Raw genomic sequence first — 24391 nt, 5'->3', positions numbered from 1 at the left:
CTGTTTTTTTATCATTCTTTTTGATTCTAAGCTGGTTTCGGTCCCTTATTCCAGTTTTTTTTTATATAATTTGTTCAAATCAACCTTTATACCATTCTAGCCCCAAAATAGATCATTAATTTTAGTTTTTTAATATTTTGGATCATTCTTTTTGATTCTAAGCTGATTTCAGTCTCTCCAATTCAGTTTTTCCTTCCCATTCAGATCTAGGCTTATTGATTTGAATTTTTTTCCAATATTTTACTTTATATCCAAATTTTATTTCAGATAATTTTTATCCTTGTTTTTATTACTTTTCAAATCTTTTAGTGTGTTTTCCAGTATTTCCACTTATTCTTTTTGAATTTTGTTTCCTTCTCCATTATTATTGATGAATTCTTATAAGCTCAAGTTAAAACTAAATTTTTCCTATTTTCCATTTCTTTGGTTTTTCTTTGAGGAATTTCACTTAAATTCCATTTTTCCTTTATATTCACCCAATTCTTATTTTCCGTATCTTTAGTTTATTCTTTTTCCTCAAAATTCTGGAATTTTCTCGTTTTTTTTACATTATTTCACTTCATTTGTTCTTGTTTCTCTTCGTTCTCCGTTATTTCAGTTAATTCATTTCAAATTTGATCTTTTTTTCCATTATTTCAACCCATTTGTATCAATTTCCTTCTCTTTCCATTATTTTAGCTAGTTTTCTTCAATTTTGTTCTTGTTTGCCAACTCTCCTTCATCATTTTGGCTAGTTTGTTTTAAATTTGTTCTTGTTCCTTTTCGTGCTATACATTATTTTGTTTTTGTATCTTCTTTCTTAATTACTTTTGTTAATTCGTTTAAATTTTATTCATGTTTCTCTTCTTTCTCCATTAATTTTGCTTATCCGTTTCAATTTTGTTCCTGTTCCATTATTTAAATTTAACCTTTTCATTACTATTTTTAGCTAATTCTACCTACTCTTCGTTCCACACTTTCCCTTGAATTCTTTCCATTTTGCCCTTCAAAAACACATTTTTCCAATATTTCACGAAAATTTACTCAATTCTGTTCTTATATTTCCATTTCTAAGAAAACTACAAAAAAATGGAATAAAACAAAACATTTACTTACAACTTATATTTGTTTCGATACAAATAACTTACCAAAAGAAAAGTACAATATGACCTAAAGAATTATATACAGCGTGCATTAAAAAGTAAGAGTTTATCCAAAGAAAAACATTTATCCAACCATGGAGATTATTATTTACTTTAATGTCATTACAAATTATATTTTCAAGTAACATTACAACAATAAACAAACATACTTTCGGTCACCACTTCGTATAAATTTTTTTTTCAATATTTGATTCGAATTGTAAGTAATTTTGTTTTTATAGCACCCAATAACGTGTAACGACAATTAATTTTGATATTAAATCAACTTTATACCGAATTAAAAAAGTTAAAATTAACTAATTAATTTTTTTAGTACCCATTTTTTTCTGAGTAAATTTGTAAAATCGAGAAAAAAAGTGGTTCACAAACTGAATAAAGTATGAAAAATTTCAATTTTACCAAGAAACCAATTCGAACGATGTAAATGTTTGATTTGACAACGCTACTTGATTCTGACAGTCACTTTATAGGTTATGTATGGGAAATAAGAGGATAACCTGAACGACCTTTTCGATAATTTTGATTCGGCAACGCTGTTCTATTCTGACAGCTGACAGTCACTTTATAGGTTATGTATGGGAAATAAGAGGATAACCAACCTGAACCACCTTTTCGAAAAATTTGTTTTGATTGTGACAGTTGACAGTCATTTTATAGGTTATGTATGGAAAATAAGAGGATACCCTGAACGATCTTTTCGAAAATTTTGATTAGGCAACTCTATTTTATTCTGACAGTTGACAGTCACTTTATAGGTTATGTATGGGAAATGACAGGATAACCTGAACCACCTTTTCGAATATATCACATTTTTGTTATGAAAAAAATGATTTTACAAAAATTTTTCTATACGATAAAAAATTCGTTCCATAAAAAGAGATTAATGGCGTCCAACTTTATATATAGGAAAGCCACATTTAGCATTTTTTTTAAATTTTTCAGCCTTTTTTGGGTTTATATAAGTTTAAAAAAATAACATTCAATTTTATTTTTGAGTCATTTTCTTTTTATATATAATTCCTAATGTTCCTAAAACATCCATATGTCAAATAAGCTTTGATATGATTGTTTTTTTTTACAAAAAAAAAAACGAATTTTGTTAAATAAATTTCCTGGGGATGATATGTCTATGAAATATGGGAGAAAAGTTATTATATAAAAAAATCGATTGTAAATAGAATAATATCTTCAAGCAGACAAACGACAAGATGTATGACTAAAATCGAGATGCAGGTAAGTTGCAATCTCTCTTTGGCAGACAATTGCAACAGATCGATTTGTTGGTAACCTTGTAGTCTATCTCAGTCGGAAATTTGCGTTAAAGGGGGGTATTCTTGATCATCGGAAAACTGGAAAGCTCCCTTTGGTGGAGATTCCGCTGCTGCAGCCATTTCTCGTAACTTGTCAGATTCTACTAACACAAACAACGTCAAAATTTCATCAATTTACTTACATCTAATTAATTTTAATTAATAAATAAGTAGTATTATGCAACACGAGGTAAAATGGAAAATTAGTTATGGAAATATCCAATTTACCAGACTTTTGATTCGTTTAATGCATAATTTATAAATTTTTGTCCTAATCGATACTTTACTGAGGCTGTAATGTTCACTGTATTTACTTTTATCAAGAAGGAACTTCATGTTCTCGTAAGTCTCTTTCATATCAAAACCATGGGCAACCGGCACTGAAGGACTTTAGAAAAATAAATGCACAAAGATGAAATTTCCAAGAGTTTCAATCAATATCCCAAAATACATTTTGAAATAAAATATTCTATGAAACATGAACGTTTTCTTTTTCATAAATTGTCTATTAACATAATTTCCTCAATTTTTAGTTTTCAAATCATTAGTTTTACTTTTATTATGGGGACCACTATGTAAATAAGGTCTAGATCATATGTACGACAAAAAATTTAAATTTTTCAATAATTTATTGCTACCTAAATTTTAAATTTTACGAGAAGTATCCTAATATATATTTTTTGTTGTATCAAAGCCTCCAATTCGAAAATAATTCGTAAAGTATCACAACACTATTTTAGAAGAAAAAAGCTATACACGTGCGTATATTCAAATATAAACAACTTTACTTTCAAACTATGAGAATTATTGTAAAAAAAAAACGAATTATATCATTAAAAAAGTTCCCACACGACAACTACATTTTTTTTTAAAGAATAACAAACCACGAGTAAAATAACAAAATGGAGACCGGTTGTACATGTCGTATGTCAAGTTGATGCAGAATAGCCAATTCCTAGTTTAAAAACAGAGTACAATTCTTTTACACTGTTCATCGATAAACGCCACTACATAGAACGGTATAGTGTACTACATACCGTACTTATTATCACGAACAATTAAGACATGCGTATTATTATGGTAAAAATTTAATTATACTTTAATCTACTACTACATGGGACAGTTTGGCGTACACTTTTTGATAAGGATGATTAACCACCGATATAACGTACTTAATGTCAAGTACCGTCAAACTAACGTTACTTACTCGTTTTTTCCTTAACATTGTTTACACCAACACTTACAATTACACTGTCTAACGCACATTTCGATAACACAGTATAAATAGAACAGTTTCTGGAACGCGCGTTACAGTGTAATTGCGAGTAATAGTGTAAACAGTCTGTCTAGTATTTATTGTTTTTCGATACGAAGATATGAATTCGAATGTTAGATTAAAGGGATGATTCTTAAATAAACGATAAATAGAGAAAAAAAATTTTCGAGTTAATGAATAGAAAATAAGTTAGTTGAATTTTATACTGACCAGTACCTGACATTTGGCCGGGTGGATTGCCTTTGACGATGCCGGCGTAGCTACCTAGTATGCCTTGCGCAGAACAAAGAAAATCATATCAAGGATTTAGGTAATACTACGGTGGGTTAGTTGGGGTAGTTTTGTATTAATAGGGGAGTGATTCGATAAGCTTTTAAATAAATTTTATGCGAATCTGAATTTTTAAATTTACCAAACACAAAACACTATACGGGTTCGGGTCAAATTGTAGGAATATACATTACGTTTTAGACATCTTTTTTAGATATTTTTATCAAAAATTATTTGAATGTAAAAAAAAATGAATTAAATACACGCGGTCATGTCGTAAACATAACCTAAAAATACGGAATTAATCATTACTTCTAGATTAGTTGATTATTTGTATCGATTTAACAACATGCTATGTGCCACGTAAAATTTTATATCAGGTATTGTTGGAAATTAGTATTTGACAACTAGAATTTCTTAATTAAATTTTTCTAAGATCAATTTCATCGTTATATGAATTTTTTTTGAAAAACGCAAAAAATTAATAACAAAACGTCACGTCTAAATAAATCAATACAGACCAGAAATTTCGGGTTTTGAGGTTATGTTTTTGATATCACAGCGTGGTCTGAATAATTGAATACGAACGGAAAAGTATCGCGTTTTGAGGTTATTTTTTCGACGTCATTACGTGATCTAAATGTTTCATCATATACGGAAAAATTTCGGATTTCAAGGTTAGGTTTATGACATAAGGAAAAGTTTCACATTATGAGGTTATGTTTTAGATGTTATTAATATTTTGTGACGTCACAAACATAACCTTAAAAGTACAAATCGACTAAGCACTATTTTATTAATTTAACCATATGTTACGTTGCCAAATTCAATTCTATATCAGGGAAAGTTGGAAATAGATATTTGACACGGAAGTTTCAGTAATAAAATTTTTTGAATTCGAATTTATTGTAATTTATGTCTTGTTATCCAGAAAAACAAAGTTTTTTTTATAATAATATTAAAAAGTAATAACAATTCATCATAATATCATAATTTTTTAGAGAAATAATTTAAAATACATGCGCAGTTGATACAAACATAACCTAAAAAACCTATTCCGGAAAGATACCAGGGTTAAATGAATAGTTGTACCTATTTAATCGTATACTATGGTGCCAGATTCAATTTTATGTCAAAAATATTGGGAAAAATTCCTACAATTTGACTTCAAAAATGTTTCAAGTACAAACAAAACAACGAAAAACAAATACCAAAATATTTACCAGCTATCTAACAAGTAGGGGTAATTGGAGCTACACACATGCAATAAACAAACAAAAAAATTACTATTCGGGAAGGGATTCGACCAGGAAAACTTGTAGGCATCGTTCCCAATTAAACCCGAAGGATCTATAAACATCCTTCAGATTAATTGAAATGCCTTTTTAATATTGCAAGACTTGAATAAATCTATTGAAAATTCGGTATTACCGCAAAAAAAAATTGTTATTATGATAATAAAATAATTGGATATTTACCTTCGATATTTTGAGGGGACGAGCTTCTACCTTTATCGGTTTTATCAAAATTTTCTGGTACTGCATCTAGACGATGTTCTTTATATAAAACAGCATCTCCTGGTTCGTTAGGATCGATATTGTATATATAGAGTACTCCGGATTCGGTTGCCACTAACAATCGAAGCTGATGTTGAATACTAAGTGAAAAAAATCGATTTAAAATGGAAAGAATAAAATGGAAAATGAGTGAAGAAGGAAATAATAAGACAAAAGGATTAATCTGACGATGATGTTGAGCCAAAAATTCAGAAATTGAAAAAAAAAATGGGATGTTCCATTAAAAACGATAACTATTACATCGACACACGATAGTGGTTCGCCCTGTATATTGTTTTATAATAAAAATATATAATCTATATATTTAATAAAAAAAAACACTAAATTAAAATTCAAAATTGATATAATTGGGAAATTTCTAAAATTTTTTTATTGTGTACGTAATAATTTTCAATAAAAAATGTTTTTGAATTATTATCCACCCTGTATTAATTTGATGAAACATTTTTGTAATCAGTTCAACAATAGAAATTGGAAAAAAAGGCGTTTCATTGAAACAAAAATCGAGATGACGTTACCACCAAGCTAGATCACCCTGTAGATTAGATAATTTAAAAATAAAATACTGAATTGAAATTAAAAATCGATTTATTTTGGGGATTTTCAATAATATTTTTTTTATTTAATAACTTTTAATAAAAAATCTAGTATTTAGGGCGTTATATTTAAAAAAAAATAGTGATGACGTTATCCATGAAACTGGTTCACCCTATATAAATAATAATAATAGTATTTATGTATTCTCTTATGAACGCAGTTTCAAAATGGTTACGAAGGTTAGAAGGAAATAATTTTCAAAATTTCACTTTCTTATTAAACCAATTCAATAATCAATCGGGGCGTTCCAAATTTGGCTCCCTGAGTATAACAAATGTTATACGAGGGTCGACAAAATCACAATTTTCAAAATTTCACTATTTCTTATTGAACCAATTTAATTATAATTCGATATGTTGTACATTTGGCTCACGGTTTATAATAAATATTATACGAGGGTCAGTAAAAACATAATTTTCAAAATTCCAAAATGGTATACGAGGGTTAGTAGGAATATGATTTTGAAAATTTCACTATTTTTTATTGAACCAATTTAATAATAATTCGATATGTTGTACATTTGGCTCACGGTTTATAATAAATATTATACGAGGGTCAGTAAAAACATAATTTTCAAAATTCCAAAATGGTATACGAGGGTTAGTAGGAATATGATTTTGAAAATTTCACTATTTTTTATTGAACCAATTTAATAATAATTCGATATGTTGTACATTTGGCTCACGGTTTATAATAAATATTATACGAGGGTCAGTAAAAACATAATTTTCAAAATTCCAAAATGGTATACGAGGGTTAGTAGGAATATGATTTTGAAAATTTCACTATTTTTTATTGAACCAATTTAATAATAATTCGATATGTTGTACATTTGGCTCACGGTTTATAATAAATATTATACGAGGGTCAGTAAAAACATAATTTTCAAAATTCCAAAATGGTATACGAGGATTAGTAGGAATATGATTTTGAAAATTTCACTATTTTTATTATATTTATACGTAAATTTACTTACGTTGCAATAGCAATCGCATTTTTGACCCCACAAAACGGTAAGTAAGCCGTAGCGAAAGCTCTACCTTGGGTAAAAACATCCGTAACTTGAGTCGGAAGGTAATTAGTTAAATAACCCATCCAACTACTCTCCTCGACGCTCCTTCTCGGACTGAAATCGATAAAAAAAAAATCAACAAAAAAACAATTTTCGCCGATTCCGATGTTACCTATTATGCGGATCTTCCAATTTGAATATGTGAACCGTTTCCGTATTGCTGCTACAACTTAAAAATTGTCCGCACAGGCTAAACGCCAAACACGATATGGCAACACAGCGTTTCATACCTCTCCTGAACTCGTACAATTTACTAGCATCGACTACAGAAAAAACTCTAATCACCGTTCCTTTTTCCGAAGCCGTAGCTATGCGAGTACCGCTAGAACTGAACGACAGAGCTGCTAGGGTACTATCGTGAGCGTGTATCATAGTTTTCGCATGCTAAAAATAACAACAAACCCTGTAATAATCCCCCAAAGCGAAATCGGAATAATCAAATTACCAAATTAACCGCATCGAAAACTTGTACTTCCCCGATACTCGACGAACCTGGATAAGCGACGTAACAATTTTCGTGGTTAATACTCAACGCACACAAACCCGATGGGTTCGGCGGCGTATCTCTGATTGTGTGCAACACCCCCATATTTCTAATGTCATGTATATACAAACTTTCTTCTAGACAAACGATCAAACGAGATCTATAACACAAAATTACAGTGAAATTCAAAAAGACACACCTCAATCCCCATGGAAATTGGGCTTCTGCCAATTTTTAATGCACAATGACAGTTCAAAGCAATCTCATGAGTCTCGCTCGGTCGTCAATGGGATAGATAAGTTGCATAAGTAACTTCATAAACATTCATCAATCGATTAAGGTAGGATTGAACAGTCTAAAACCACTTAAGGAAAGATTGAACAGTCTAAAACCACTCAAGGCAAGATTGGACAGTCTAAAACCACTCAAGGTAAGATTGAACAGTCCCAGACACTCAAGGCAAGATTGAACAGTCTAAAACCACTCAAGGCAAGATTGAACAGTCTAAAACGACTTAAGGCAAGATTGAACAGTGTAAAACCACTCAAGGCAAAAGTTGAACAGTCTAATACGACTCAAGGCAAGATTGAACAGTCTAAAACGACTTAAGGCAAGATTGAACAGTCTAAAACCACTCAAGGCAAGATTGAACAGTGTAAAACCACTCAAGGCAAAAGTTGAACAGTCTAAAACGACTCAAGGCAAGATTGAACAGTGTAAAACCACTCAAGGCAAGATTGAACAATCTAAAACCACTTAAGGCAAGATTGAACAGTCTAAAACGACTTAAGGCAAGATTGAACAGTCTAAAACCACTCAAGGCAAGATTGAACAGTCTAAAACCACTCAAGGCAAGATTGAACAGTGTAAAACCACTCAAGGCAAGATTGAACAGTCTAAAACCACTCAAGGCAAGATTGAACAGTCTAAAACGACTTAAGGCAAGATTGAACAGTCTAAAACGACTTAAGGCAAGATTGAACAGTCTAAAACGACTTAAGGCAAGATTGAACAGTCTAAAACCACTCAAGGCAAGATTGAACAGTCTAAAACCACTCAAGGCAAGATTGAACAGTCTAAAACCACTCAAGGCAAGATTGAACAGTCTAAAACGACTTAAGGCAAGATTGAACAGTCTAAAACGACTTAAGGCAAGATTGAACAGTCTAAAACCACTCAAGGCAAGATTGAACAGTCTAAAACCACTTAAGGCAAGATTGAACAGTCTAAAACCACTTAAGGCAAGATTGAACAGTCCCAGACACTCAAGGCAAAATTGCGGCCTAAAACCACTTAAGGCAAGATTGAACAATCCAGTAAACTAAGAAAAGATTGAATATTCTCGGCCACTCAAGGCAAGATTGAACAGTGTAAAACCACTCAAGGCAAGATTGAACAGTGTAAAACCACTTAAGGCAAGATTGGACAGTCTAAAACCACTCAAGGTAAGATTGAACAGTCCCAGACACTCAAGGCAAGATTGAACAGTCTAAAACCACTCAAGGCAAGATTGAACAGTCTAAAGCGACTTAAGGCAAGATTGAACAGTGTAAAACCACTCAAGGCAAAAGTTGAACAGTCTAAAACGACTCAAGGCAAGATTGAACAGTCTAAAACCACTCAAGGCAAGATTGAACAGTGTAAAACCACTCAAGGCAAAAGTTGAACAGTCTAAAACGACTCAAGGCAAGATTGAACAGTGTAAAACCACTCAAGGCAAGATTGAACAGTCTAAAACGACTTAAGGCAAGATTGAACAGTCTAAAACGACTTAAGGCAAGATTGAACAGTCTAAAACCACTCAAGGCAAGATTGAACAGTCTAAAACCACTCAAGGCAAGATTGAACAGTCTAAAACCACTCAAGGCAAGATTGAACAGTCTAAAACCACTCAAGGCAAGATTGAACAGTCTAAAACCACTCAAGGCAAGATTGAACAGTCTAAAACGACTTAAGGCAAGATTGAACAGTCTAAAACGACTTAAGGCAAGATTGAACAGTCTAAAACCACTCAAGGCAAGATTGAACAGTCTAAAACCACTTAAGGCAAGATTGAACAGTCTAAAACCACTTAAGGCAAGATTGAACAGTCCCAGACACTCAAGGCAAAATTGCGGCCTAAAACCACTTAAGGCAAGATTGAACAATCCAGTAAACTAAGAAAAGATTGAATATTCTCGGCCACTCAAGGCAAGATTGAACAGTCTAAAACGACTTAAGGCAAGATTGAACAGTCCCAGACACTCAAGGCAAGATTGAACAGTCTAAAACCACTTAAGGCAAGATTGAACAGTCTAAAACCACTCAAGGCAAGATTGAACAGTCTAAAACCACTCAAGGCAAGATTGAACAGTGTAAAACCACTCAAGGCAAGATTGAACAGTGTAAAACCACTTAAGGCAAGATTGGACAGTCTAAAACCACTCAAGGTAAGATTGAACAGTCCCAGACACTCAAGGCAAGATTGAACAGTCTAAAACCACTCAAGGCAAGATTGAACAGTCTAAAGCGACTTAAGGCAAGATTGAACAGTGTAAAACCACTCAAGGCAAAAGTTGAACAGTCTAAAACGACTCAAGGCAAGATTGAACAGTCTAAAACGACTTAAGGCAAGATTGAACAGTCTAAAACCACTCAAGGCAAGATTGAACAGTGTAAAACCACTCAAGGCAAAAGTTGAACAGTCTAAAACGACTCAAGGCAAGATTGAACAGTGTAAAACCACTCAAGGCAAGATTGAACAGTCTAAAACCACTTAAGGCAAGATTGAACAGTCTAAAACGACTTAAGGCAAGATTGAACAGTCTAAAACGACTTAAGGCAAGATTGAACAGTCTAAAACCACTCAAGGCAAGATTGAACAGTCTAAAACCACTCAAGGCAAGATTGAACAGTCTAAAACCACTCAAGGCAAGATTGAACAGTCTAAAACCACTTAAGGCAAGATTGAACAGTCTAAAACCACTTAAGGCAAGATTGAACAGTCCCAGACACTCAAGGCAAAATTGCGGCCTAAAACCACTTAAGGCAAGATTGAACAATCCAGTAAACTAAGAAAAGATTGAATATTCTCGGCCACTCAAGGCAAGATTGAACAGTCTAAAACGACTTAAGGCAAGATTGAACAGTCCCAGACACTCAAGGCAAGATTGAACAGTCTAAAACGACTTAAGGCAAGATTGAACAGTCCCAGACACTCAAGGCAAGATTGAACAGTCTAAAACCACTTAAGGCAAGATTGAACAGTCTAAAACCACTCAAGGCAAGATTGAACAGTCTAAAACCACTCAAGGCAAGATTGAACAGTGTAAAACCACTCAAGGCAAGATTGAACAGTGTAAAACCACTTAAGGCAAGGTTGGACAGTCTAAAACCACTCAAGGTAAGATTGAACAGTCCCAGACACTCAAGGCAAGATTGAACAGTCTAAAACCACTCAAGGCAAGATTGAACAGTCTAAAGCGACTTAAGGCAAGATTGAACAGTGTAAAACCACTCAAGGCAAAAGTTGAACAGTCTAAAACGACTCAAGGCAAGATTGAACAGTCTAAAACGACTTAAGGCAAGATTGAACAGTCTAAAACCACTCAAGGCAAGATTGAACAGTGTAAAACCACTCAAGGCAAAAGTTGAACAGTCTAAAACGACTCAAGGCAAGATTGAACAGTGTAAAACCACTCAAGGCAAGATTGAACAGTCTAAAACCACTTAAGGCAAGATTGAACAGTCTAAAACGACTTAAGGCAAGGTTGGACAGTCTAAAACCACTCAAGGCAAGATTGAACAGTCTAAAACCACTCAAGGCAAGATTTAACAGCCTAAAACCACTCAAGGCAAGATTGAACAGTCTAAAACCACTCAAGGCAAGATTGAACAGTCTAAAACCACTCAAGGAAAGATTGAACAGTCTAAAACCACTCAAGGCAAGATTTAACAGCCTAAAACCACTCAAGGCAAGATTGAACAGTCTAAAACCACTTAAGGCAAGATTGAACAGTCTAAAACCACTCAAGGAAAGATTGAACAGTCTAAAACCACTCAAGGCAAGATTGAACAGCCTAAAACCACTTAAGGCAAGATTGAACAATCCAGTAAACTAAGGAAAGATTGAATATTCCCGGCCACTCAAGGCAAGATTGAACAGTTTCAAGCATTCATGCGTTTTCTATGTAATTAAGAAGGATAATTCAAGTTGATTTGATGACGAGTGACGTGAGTACAAACTCCAACAGTTTTTGCCCTGGCTCTATATGTATATAGTACTAACTTGATATCCGTTCATCTTCGACATCTACATCTTCTGCTTGTGGTGCATAAGCTATCCACAGCTGATGTTTTGTCCCCCTTGAAAATCTTGAATGGTGTGTGTCACATATCAATCTTAGTTCAAATAGTCTTTGGTCAAATTGAAAACGGTCTTCTTCATCTCTTGTTATTTTTTTTTTTGTCTTGGACGTATGCCGAAGCTAATCCTAATTGATACACACTAACTGTAAGGTTCACTTGTGTGGAAAATCTGCGTCTTGATCTATCATTGTGCCAAGTCTCTGAGGAATTGACCAAAAACCAATTCCCTTCCTCCCAGGAAGGGTAGTTTCGACGAGTTGGTAAGGTTTTGTACCCATTGAGACTCTCAATCAGCTTGCCTCAAACTATCATCGCATCAGTTTCATAAACATTGGCCGAAACCCAATTTCCATGGGGATTGAGCTGGGTCTTATCTGGATCCGAAAGTGTTACTAACCTATTAAGTTTAACGGATAAAATTGTGTTGGAATAGGAATAATTACAAATTTCGGTTCCTTTCTTGAAATGGCACACTTTCAATTTTCTTGGAGATGTTAGAGAAACGACTGCAACTAGACTGCTGCAGAAGAGTCTTTCAACTAAATTACTATCCTCAGCTCCATTGCTATAAACGAGTTCTAGGGAATCAACCGAGCTCAACTCGTACAACCGATACCCATTCCTGCATCCAACTTGTAACGATCTAGAATTTAAATTATATAAACAATGATATTACAGACTAGTTTTGAGATATGGCAACACTGATGTGATATTTTTAATGGTGGACGTACTCAGAACGTATTGAGTGCTATTTGATTATGAATCATCGAACTGGATGTTTATATTTTTATAACAAATGCAGAAATCATCATAAGTCCGGCAACGCTGTCAAGAATACTGAATCGTCAGATAATTGTGTCGAGTATGTCGAGAATTTCAACAATTTCCATGGCCAAATCGTTCAACAGTGTGGAGGACGTACCGGAAATTCTTAAAAACGGGCTCTGTTGCCGACGCGCCGCGTCCTGGACGATCGGTATCTGTAACAACTAACGAAAATATGGAAACAGTAGCGATGGCGTTAGTTGAACCACCGAACCAATCTGCATTGGAAGGTCAACGTTTTTCTACACCTTAAGAAGCGGTTGATGAGTTCAAATCACGTGTGTTGGAGGTACCGAGCACTCGCCATGTTTTACAGTCGTTATTACACATGGAACTGACATACGTTTCTCCTTACATATGCGCACAAACAATCAGAATCTATGATTCATAAAACTGTCTTCAACTCTTCAAGCGTCCTTTGGCCTTCATTTTGTTTTGGCATCTTAAAATAGGTCTCTCCATTTCCACCCTTCAATTTCCTTTTCACTGTAGAAGTCCTCAATTTCTAGATTCATTGATCTGGCCCAGTGATTCTTCTATCACGTTCATTGATCAATAGAACACGTTTATATTCAGTGGTTGTGGTTTTTCGAAGCCGCCCTTAACGTTTTCTATCGCCTTAGCTCCTGGTGGGAGTTTTTCTTTCACGGTACATGGAGGTATTTTCAATTAGGAAGCAATGGTACAGTTACTTTTGTTAGGACTATGAAGACTTGCGATTAATACACAATTCCCAACTGATAGTTCCTTGGTTTTTGCAACCTAACCTCACCATTAAGACCAACGAACGAATTTTTCTTGGACTAATTGATTGCTACATTTTAAATATGATTTTTATGATATTTGGAGTTGCATGTAAAAATTTTCAATTATATTTCTTTCAAAAATCCTAGAAATCGATCACTTACCATAACATAACCTCGAAAAATATCATTTAAATTGTCTCTTATTTTAAGACATTTAATAATGCCACTTAGACTCTTAATCCATAATTTTTATTATCTATAAAACATTTTTCCAAACATAAACAAGATTATAAGCCAGGAAATAAAAAAATAATTATCTTCATTTAAACAGATAAATTAATTGAAATTATAGTCAAAAACGTGATTATTTTTTGCCTAATGGTGCTTGAAATGTTTCATTTTAATGATAAATTTTGTTAACGAAATTCTACCATTTTTTTGAAGTACCAATAAATCATAAACAAAGCAGTACCTGTTTCTGGTTGTTTATAACTCACTATAATAACATGTGTTTGAATTTGAATGATTTTAATAATATACCAATAAGCTGATTAATTTCATTTTTAGTTTGTTAGACTATACGAGTATAAAAGTAATATAAATATTATTATCAACAAACACATACTTAATATCTTTGCAGATACACATTTGCTTTGTTTTCAAATCACCCCACAATGATAATTTAGTTTTATCAATTATCTTTAGGCTTTAATTTATTTAAATACGTGGAATATAATTAAAAATCTATAGTATTTTTAAAGTCAATTGAAAAACCTCATTGAAAGCAAATTTTGATGTACCTATTTCTTAATATTGAATTTTTATTCACGGTCACATAATCCCGTGAACATTTTATATCTAAATTTGTAATAAAGGTCATGCAAATTACATTCTCTTTCTCGTAAAAATAATGTTTTTTTTTAAACTACAAAATGACGCACCTATGTTTACGCAAAAACACAAAATAATATTTTGACGTTGATTCAATTATCTTACTGCATAATTAGTATAAACAACGTAAATTATTTATATACTTACGAGGCATCCTGGTTAAAGTTTACAGAAAATGATTTGGGTCCATTTGAGTCTGAAGAACTTGTGCTATTCATGAGTCCAAAATGGGGATATCACTTTCGATTTAATCACGTTATTATGTTTAAAAAATTAGTACTTGAATTTATACACGAAAAAAGCTTAATTTTTGTTTTGAAACAAGTATATATAGTAGCACAAAGACTGACCTTGCAATTACTATACACAAACAACTACCATACTGTTGTATTGAACAGCTGATGTAATGATCATAAAGCGCATGCCTTAAATAATTAATACGACTTAATAAAAAAATATCAATCAAAATATTATTGGGAAATTGTGATGTGTGAAAAATATGGGAAAATTGATTATTCGTATACAAAGAATAATTTTTATTTGTGCTTTACGTCTAAATACAACCTGTAATATGTCAAATATTTTACGACATAACCTAACGTAGAGTTCTATGGTTTTATTCCCATTCCCGATTTAAAGAATCGAAAGATTATAGATAATTTTTTTGAAGACAACTACGGAAATATCGTTTTAATATATAAAAACCACTTTCATGATATTTTTCAATAATATAAAATTAAATGTTTCATTTCATATGTTATATAGAGTCATTTTACCACATCCATAGATAAATCGGTGACATGTGTGATGGTACTATTGAACGCGTACATAACTGACATTGTTGACAAGTAAATAATTAGTGGCGTTTATATGTAAAAAAATACATAACTATCTTGTATTATCTAAAATTATCAGTGCTTTGAGTACTTGGGTGGAAAAGTATTTTTTTTAAATAAAAATAATGGCAAATAGACGGAAATTGGATGATCCAGTAACCGAGGTTTTTCGACAGATACGTTTAGAACAAAATAATCAAATTTATCAGCAACATTATAATATGTCAGCAAACTTAAATAAAAATTCAAATACGCAATCGGAACAAAAAAATAAAGAAGTTCAATCCTCTAAAAGGACGAGAAGAAGACGAAGGCAAAAAAAAAGAGGAGATGAAACACAAGAAGATAGTATTTCAACGCGTTCAATATCTTCGAATAGCAACACTTCACTATCGTCTTTTATAAGCGGTCTAGTTTTTGAAAATAAAAATAAAGTGAAACAAAATGAATATTCAAGTGCCTCAACATCTTGTACTAAAAATACTGGATCCTTGAAAGATGTACTCCATTTTTCTATTAAACCTGTTACTGATAATATAAACAGCATTTTTTTAAGAAAACGAAATCTAACACAAAAATTTATCAATCTAAAATCATTTTTCAAAGGAATTCCTTGCCTTTTTCTATCTAAATTTGAACAAAGTACCAATAATAAAAATAACAATAAACCTAAAGGTAAAAGACATTCTAAAGAAGAATCTGGTAGAAGAAGAAAAAGGAAGGAAAATGAAAATTTTGAGGATTATATAAATGAAGATCAAGTTAAAGAGGGACTATTAAACAACACATTAATCAAAGGATTTATCAGAATTAACCCTAAAAATTCCCGTGAATCTTATGTTAATAATGAAGATACCAGCGTAGCAGATTATTTTATACTATCCATTACAGACAGGAACAGAGCCCTGGAAGGTGATGAAGTTATATTACGTCTTAACCCGGAAGAGGAATGGACTGAGGAAAATAGAACCGCCAAAGTGGTCTACTTACTTCAAAAGGTTAATTACACATTTCATCCATTCCATTACTTTTTAATTGTTCAATTTAATCAAATTTTCATCTGAATCGGACATTTGGAATGATTAAATGAAGGATTTAACTTTTTTAAAATTTTCAAGGTTCATACAAGAAAATGTGTTGGTACTTTGAGACTGAGTGATGAAAAAGACAGTACATTTGCTATGTTTATACCTAGAGACAAACGTTTTCCAGCACTAAGGATCCCAGAACTTTATTGGCCAGATAGATTTCGAGAATACAATAATGAATTTAAAAATATTTTATTTCTCGCGCAGCTACTGGAATGGAACACCCCTGATATAGCACAAGGTATTCTAATAGAGAAACTTGGAGAAACTGGCAATCTTATTGTAGAATCGATATCAATTTTAAAAGAGAATAATTTAGATGTTACTCCGTTTAGTGATGAATTGAGGGCTTGTATACCAAAAATTGATAAAATTCGGGAAAAAGAGTTTGAATACAGGGAGGATATACGGAATAAATGTATATTTACAATCGATCCTGCCACTGCTAGGGATTTAGATGATGCTGTGTCCGTTGAAACCTTACCAAATGGTAAGTTATTATTTGTAACCTCCAACAGAGTTCATAAATATTCAGTTTGTGTTTTTGACTTTTCAAATTTAATCCAAAATGTTTCGTATTTTTACTCGACCATTAGTGAAGACAATAACCATTCCAATTTTGCAGACATGTCTTCAGTAATGAGATAACCACTAAAACCCTCATGTTGAGCAGACACTTTACAGGGAATAATTGGGGTTGTATAACAAATATCTTGCTATGGATGTATACAGAGTTAATGAGATCATGTTTGGGGCACTAGAATACCATGAGAATCAATCCCTTGAGTACAATAACTGCTTCACCCATATGTAACCGGGACCATGAAAACATACCCAATAGGAGTGATCCTAAATCCTCTATTAATCTAAAAATTAAACAATAGGTGCAAATATAATTAAAACATTTTAGAAATTAACTCAAATGCTATCAAATGATATACAGGTGACTCCAAAGCTACAGACGGGATTGAAAACAATATACTGCAGTGGAAGGAAATAAAATGGCAGACAGATTTGCTAAATTAGGAATGGAAATAGCATCAGGATAATGAAAAAAAAAACACTAGAAAAGAAGATGGATATGGAAAACCCAGTTTTCCAGTGCTACAGGGATACAATAGATCCTTTGTGCTTCTAGTGTATCTATTTGTAAAGTGGTTTTTGAATATCCTTGATATGTTTAATGAAGTGGGTAAAAAGAAGAAAGTTACCATTATATGTGTTCCTGGATATATTGTAGTGGAAGGAAATAAAATGGCAGACAGACTTGCTTGAATCTTGTAGAGCCATCCCATATCCAGAGTTTTCTAAAAGGAACTTTTCCTAGTGCTATAGGGTTGTAGTGTACATAACACGGCTTCTAGAAATGTAATAGAGGGTTACTACCCCTTGCACAAGATTGTTTTCTAGCTGAATCTACTTTTTGGATACATCGTATGATTCGATTTCATAGAGGAGGTTTGTATTCTCGTAGATAAATCGATGCATAGACAATTTTTTGTTACACATTTCCCCAAGGACTCAGGGGTGTAGAAAGGCAGGTCTACAATTCTATTAGTGCAGATTTACTTACATATAAGATTATATGTTTGTTTCATGCTGGTATAGGTCGAATTTTCTTCTTTTTAAAACAATAAAGTTATAAAATACAATAATATTATAAAAAAATTGTTTAAGAAATTTTGGAGCTTAAGATTTGGTATAAAAAACCTCTAAATGTAATAAATCACCCCCTAAGTACATTTTTGTATAATTTTGGAGATAAAAAATATATAGGGTTGCATAAAAAGTTAAAAATTACGTAACAGGAAACATAACCTTAAAATTTATGGACTTTTTTGTTTTTTTTTTTAAATAATATTTGGAAAATGAAAATAAATTTTAGGTAATTATGAGGTAGGGGTCCACATTTCGGACGCTTCTTTTTATCTCGAAGAAGGTACGGAACTTGACCAAGTTGTTAGTAGGAAAGCCACGTCGATTTATTTAGTAAACAACGTTTACCATATGTTACCAGAAGAATTATGTATGGGTTGTTCGTTGTTACCGGGTGAAGATAAATTAACTTTTTCCGTGTTTTGGGAAATGGACAAAAACGGCGATATTGTAAATAAAAGATTCGCTAGGTCTGTGATAAATTCGTGCGCAAAACTGGCTTACGAACACGCTCAAATGATTATCGAACATATCGGAAAGGAATTTTCCGTAACGGATTTTCCTAAAATTCATAATGGGTTCACAGTGGACGATATTGTGGATAAAGTGGTTGTTTTACAAAATTTGGCGGTGGTGCTAAGAAAAAAACGACTGATAAACGGCGTTCTAAAAATTAGTAACATAAAATTACGTTTCCATCTTGATCCTGATACAGGTGGGTATCTAAATTTTTAAAATTTCCTCGTTTTTCTATATTTTTTTTGTGGTTAAAACTTTTGTATTTCAAGTCTCTTTCGATTGAAAATTGATTTTTGGAAATAGGTTGAAATGTTGGTATTTTTAACCGTTTCGAAAGCTATTTTCCAAACGAAAGATACCGAAAAAGTGTAATGTTTGTTTTTTAGGCGAACCCATGGAATTTTCAATTGAGGAAAACAAAGAGGCTCATCGTTTGATAGAAGAATTCATGTTGTTAGCTAATATCACTGTGGCGCAAAAAATCTACGATCATTTTCCCGAATTGGCGTTTTTGAGGTGTCACGATCCGCCCAAAGATAAAATGTTGACGGATTTGCAAAATAAATTGTCGGAATATGGCATCCATTTTGATACCAGTTCTTCTGCTACCGTAGCCGCTTCTTTGGAAAAGTATATCACGGATGATTTCGAAGGTTTGTCTTATTTTTATTGTCCGGATGCTGGAGGGAACTTTTTGGTACAATTTAAAACCTAACTTAACCTAACGTTATGGCTAATATTCCGCAGGTCGGCGTTTTTACCACAAATTTTTATTTTTCAGATTAAAATTTTCAAAAAATGTTTATTATTCATAAATAACTTTCGTTAAGATGCCTTTTTGATTAATTTTTGATAGTTGTTTGGTTTCACCCTATTTTTGGGCATAAAAAGTGAAAAATTTAATATTTTCAATAATTTTTTTGGTTTTTTCGCATTTTTCGACATATTTAAGATTAAAATTTCCATAAAATGTTTATTATTCATAAATAATTTGCGTTATTGCTTTTTTATTATGCCTTTTCAATTAATTTGTGGTAATTGTTTGGTTTCACCCTATTTTTGGGCATAAAATTTCCACTTTTTAATTTTTAATATTTTAATATATTAATATATATTTTAATTTTTCAATATTCTCAATAATTTTTCCCAATTTTTCTGCATATTTAAAATAAAAATTTACGAAAACATATCTAAAAATTGATATTTTCAATGATTTTTTCTCATTTTGTTTATTTTTTCCCCTTGTACGTACAAAATCTTACACCAAAAGTGTCTGTTTACCACACGGCGGCCATTTTGAAATATGCTGTTTGCTCAGATTGTCTCCATTGTTTGTTCTACGTCATAATGGCGGCCGTGGGGTAAACAATCGACGTATGTATATGTATTAGCTTTTTTTGCTTTTTTTTTTTCGATAATGAGAGTTGTTTTGAAATATTTTTGTTTTGTTTTATGGTGTTAAGAGAACTGCGCACCCATTTCGTAATAAAACTGAAAATATTAAAGTCTAAAATTTAACAAATACTTAACCTCGCAAATTACTCAGAAATTAACCTCACTGCTGCCATTTTCAAATGAGCTTTTTGCTCAAAATGGCGGCCTTGGGGTAAACAATTTTCTAGTATGTACCTTATGGGCTTTTCTTGTTTTTTTCAGTAATTAGTTGTTTTTTAATGTTTTTGTTTTGTTTTATGGTGTTGAGATAACTGCACATCATACGTTTCGCAATTAAACTAGAAATAATTAATTCTAAAATCTAACAAATTATTATACAAACTAATCGGAAATTTACGGAAAAAGTTTACCCCACAACGGCCATTTTTAACTGAGTTTGCTCTGATTGTCTGTTCTACGACATAATGGCGGCCGTGGGGTAAACAATCGATGTATGTATTGGCTTTTTTTGTTTTTTTTTTAGGTCAATGTCGAGATATAGTACTAAAACACTTGACATTAAAATCGATGACGAGAGCGCAATATTTTTGCGCAGGCAAAAAGACAACCAAAGACGATTTCAAACACTACGCTTTAAGCATACCCATCTACACCCATTTCACCTCCCCTATAAGAAGATACGCGGATATTATGGTACATCGATTGTTGGCGGCAAGTTTAAGTACTAAAATCACCGAATCAGTACTAAGTAATACCGATAATCAATATTTTTCCCCGTAGATTATCGCGAACAACCAGAATGGGATAAGGACTACGTTCAAGCTATAGCGAATAATTGCAACGTTCAGAAATATCAAGCCAAGAAAGCCGGAGACGCCAGTGGGGAATTATATCTGGCCCATTACGTGGAAAAGCATCAACCCTTCTCGGAAACCTGCGTCGTCGTCGACGTTAGGGAAACTACATTCGATGTTATTGTGATAAAAACCGGAAGCATCGTCAGGATATACCAAAACGTGAGTCTCAAATTTCATTTTTCGAAATTCTTAGTGATTTTCAAAACTGTAATATTTATTTTTTGTATTTTTCTCCTAAAAATTCGTACCGGATTTTTTTACAATGTTCTAAAAAGCACAGGGACGTACTTGGTACTAATACGATAAAAAGTAAGTGTCTTATGCACTTTAGGTGTCGGTTTTAATGTCAGGACCGGCTCTGTTATATGAAAGATAACATTTCATATATTGCGCCCCCTTTTTCTACTCAACTGTCTCTAAATCTACCAGTTTTGTTATTAATTATAAAGTTTATGCTCTATGAAAGTTTTGGAGGCCTCATAATTATGTAGAACTTTATTTTCAGTCAAAATACAGAATCTGCAATGATATTTTTCCACCAAGGTTTCTTGAGGTGTCCAATAAGGCAGTAATGTCTCATTAGAACCACTTAGAGTCGATTTGGCAATACTAGAGCATACTTGGTTGCTTTAAAGTAGATTTGCAATGGCCAAAGTGATCTATGGATCCGTTCTGGTCGTCTTAACCCTACTTTGTGCCCTAAATCTTTTTTATTTCATGTTTATCAATTTCTTCTAATATTGTATCAACTTTAGTACCCAGATGGGTACTTGGGTCCTTTATTGAAGTTACACCACTCAAGGATTAAATGTACTGGCTAAAACATTCTACGGATCTTTTTTGGTCATTGTTTCATTTCTCTTCTCTACTTTATGGTCTAAATCGTTTTTTTTTTGTTTATTTTCTTAAATTCCTTCCAATATTGTATCAATTTTAGTCCCTAAAGGGGTATTTGGGTCCTTTATTGAAATTCTATACCACTCAAGGATTAATATGCACCGGCTATAACATTCTACAGATCTCTTTTGGTCATTGTTTCATTTCTCTTCTCTACTTTATGGTCTAAATCGTTTTTTTTTGTTTATTTTCTTAAATTCCTTCCAATATTGTATCAATTTTAGTCCCTAAAGGGGTATTTGGGTCCTTTATTGAAATTCTATACCACTCAAGGATTAATATGCACCGGCTATAACATTCTACAGATCTCTTTTGGTCATTGTTTCATTTATCTGCCCTACTTTGTGTCTAAATCGTTTATTTGTTTGTTATCTTCAATTTCCCCCAATATTGTATCAATTTTAGTGCTCAAAAGAGTTTTTGGTTCCTTTTTGAAGTTCTCTGTTGATTTTAAGAATTACTTTGTTGAGAAGTTCCATTAAAACCACTCAAGGGTTGATTTGATCTGGTTAAAGCATTCTAAGGATCTCTTCTGGTCGTGGTTATCCTTCTAAACCCTACTGTGTTGTCTCAAACTTTTCTTTATTAATTTTTCTATCAACTTCTTCCAACATTCTATCAATTCTAGTTCCAAGAAGTGTATTTGGATCTTTTTTCAAGTTCTCTTCCAAGTTCCAGGATTACTTTCTTGAGATGTCCTGTCAATCAAAGTAGATCTGCTTTGACTAGTTCATTCTAAGGATCTCTTCTGTTCGTAGTGTCGCTTCTTAACCTCTCTTTCATCTTATTCTTGTCATTTTAGAACTGTTTACAGAAGAGCTCAGTGCTTGGGGTCTTGTTTCAGGTCCTTATATTCCTATTCCCCTTCGTATATTTTTTCGTTCCATTTTCGTTGAGGCAGCTTTTTTGTTGCTCCGGGTATACAAACGCCATAAATTGATTTTAAATCCTATACAGATTGTCCGTAAGCTAGTTTCGCTTCAAATCTCCAATTAGAGGTTCATAATTATCGTAATTTAGTATTAGTAAGGGTTGAATAATATTTCTGTTCTACAATTTGAAATTTGTTCCAGACTTGTCCAAGAGGAACTATTTGGTCGTACAATTCACACAAGTTAACGATTAATGTTCCTAGATGTAAAAATTTTGATACAGCCTGTATAATTGTAGAGTTATTTTCAGTGGTAACCGTTAAATTGAAAAGGAAAGATTCTTATCATTTAGAAGGGCGTTTGGTGATACAAAGACAACCGATTAAGGGTGAAAAACGTCGTTTGAAACACCCTAAGGAATCATTTCGAGTATAATTTATCGAGTCGCCATTTTAGTGTAGGTTATTTTAAATATTTTATTTTATTAAAAAAAAAATTGGTGAGTAATTTGGGTGTATGTAATTGGTTATATAAATATTGAAATAACAATTTTTCAGCTTTTTTTCCCATTGTAGTTTATAGGGGGCAAACGGGACACATAGAATTTTTATTGACTTTATATATTTATTGTGTATTATATGATTGTTTGGCTGCGAAAATTACATAATATTATGAAAAATAAATGGATTTTGCACAAAATGAATTTTTTTTAACGTTACCCCTTTTCTTAAACCCCCAAAGTGTTGAAAACAGTCGGTACTACGGGTTGTATACAATATATCTGCCAAATGTCAGTTTTGACGTTATTTTCGTCTTTAAATATTCTTTATTATGTTTAAATTTTTGTTTTGTTTATATTTTTATGTCAAACAAAACCTCTCTAATATTATGTTGAAGTTATGAGGATGTGTGTTATCTCTTGCTGATCTGGCTATACAAACGAATATATTTCTAACTAACGAATTTACAGCTGTGAAGAACCGGTGACGTCACTTGTTTACTATGCATCTTATTATTGCCACAAACTTTCTATTATTCTAGTAACCTTGGCTTGGACGTTGTGTAAACCATAGATAAATGACATAAAATTAATTATAAAGGATAATTTTCTTGTGTAAATTGGAAACTTTTAAAAATTGAATGAAACAATCGATTTTTTAAACCGAAATATACGTGGGACATACTGTAAACTAATACATTTCAATAAAATGATTTGAAATTACTTGCAAAGTCTTACTTTTTTAAAAAATTCGATATTTTTTACAATTAAATCAAAAAATTATGATTTTTAGAGAAAAATTGAATTTTTTCTATACAAATATACATGGTTCATACTGTATATTGAAATATCTCCGATAAATTGACTTGAAACTGCTTTAAAAGTATTAGTTTTCCTAGAAATCCTAGTTTATCAATTGTATACTATAATATCTTATAAAATTGGCTCAAAATTACTACTACTAGAATCTTTTAAGGTTTCATAAGATACAAAAGAAAAAAAATTGTATGAAACATTATATTATTCAGTACATACTGAATATTAAAAAAACTGTCAAACATACAATAATTAACAGTTCAATTTGTGATCATAGATCTCATATGTGTGTTTTTGAAAGGGACTACTCTATTTTAAACATTGTTGACAGATAATATAGTTCGATTTATATTCGACGATTAATAAAACTCAAATTTAGCTAACATGTGGTTATTTCTAAGCATTTTATTGGAAATAAA

General features: G+C 32.2%; 2 protein-coding genes across 8 annotated transcripts; one reads left to right on the top strand and one right to left on the bottom strand.

Moving 5' to 3' along the window:
* Window positions 1-1085: 1085 nt before the first annotated feature.
* Window positions 1086-15134, bottom strand: LOC130894572 (WD repeat domain phosphoinositide-interacting protein 2-like). 7 transcript variants are annotated; one of them, XM_057801465.1, is made up of 8 exons: window positions 14685-15124; window positions 12473-12718; window positions 7690-7888; window positions 7357-7628; window positions 7149-7298; window positions 5477-5655; window positions 3939-4001; window positions 1086-2553 (listed from the first exon to the last, which is right to left on the bottom strand). In XM_057801465.1, exons 1-8 carry the CDS (start codon window positions 14753-14755, stop codon window positions 2444-2446), a joined length of 1290 nt encoding a protein of 429 aa, XP_057657448.1. In that variant the 5' UTR covers window positions 14756-15124; the 3' UTR covers window positions 1086-2443. The 7 variants fall into 7 exon arrangements, with proteins under 7 accessions (XP_057657448.1, XP_057657449.1, XP_057657451.1 ...); XM_057801466.1 differs by having other exon boundaries at window positions 3945-4001; window positions 14685-15108; XM_057801468.1 differs by lacking the exon at window positions 3939-4001 and having other exon boundaries at window positions 14685-15134.
* Window positions 15135-15377: 243 nt separating this feature from the next.
* LOC130894565 (DIS3-like exonuclease 2) lies at window positions 15378-23360 on the top strand. Its single transcript, XM_057801449.1, has 7 exons — window positions 15378-16371; window positions 16492-16951; window positions 18347-18832; window positions 19023-19289; window positions 20555-20752; window positions 20812-21047; window positions 22859-23360. The coding sequence occupies exons 1-7, from the start codon at window positions 15499-15501 to the stop codon at window positions 23090-23092; spliced, it is 2754 nt and encodes a 917-aa protein (XP_057657432.1). The 5' UTR covers window positions 15378-15498; the 3' UTR covers window positions 23093-23360.
* Window positions 23361-24391: the final 1031 nt, after the last annotated feature.

This window comes from Diorhabda carinulata, chromosome 5 (genome assembly GCF_026250575.1).
Source record: "Diorhabda carinulata isolate Delta chromosome 5, icDioCari1.1, whole genome shotgun sequence".
Taxonomy (NCBI): Eukaryota; Metazoa; Arthropoda; class Insecta; order Coleoptera; family Chrysomelidae; genus Diorhabda; species Diorhabda carinulata.
The sequence above is the reverse complement of the archived record's forward strand: the minus strand, read 5'-3'. Positions and strand labels throughout refer to the sequence as shown.

Bases quoted from the DNA above. Each gene is read 5' to 3' on its own strand.
- LOC130894572 (XM_057801465.1), bottom strand. From the start codon at position 14,755: ATGAATAGCACAAGTTCTTCAGACTCAAATGGACCCAAATCATTTTCT. The intron at 7,299-7,356 runs GTAACATCGGAA...TATCGATTTCAG, and splicing joins TTGGAAGATCCGCATAATAG to TCCGAGAAGGAGCGTCGAGG. The intron at 4,002-5,476 runs GTAAATATCCAA...GTTCTGCGCAAG, and splicing joins GTCCCCTCAAAATATCGAAG to GCATACTAGGTAGCTACGCC.
- LOC130894565 (XM_057801449.1), top strand. From the start codon at position 15,499: ATGGCAAATAGACGGAAATTGGATGATCCAGTAACCGAGGTTTTTCGA. The intron at 18,833-19,022 runs GTGGGTATCTAA...TTTGTTTTTTAG, and splicing joins CCATCTTGATCCTGATACAG to GCGAACCCATGGAATTTTCA. The intron at 21,048-22,858 runs GTGAGTCTCAAA...AATTTGTTCCAG, and splicing joins TCGTCAGGATATACCAAAAC to ACTTGTCCAAGAGGAACTAT.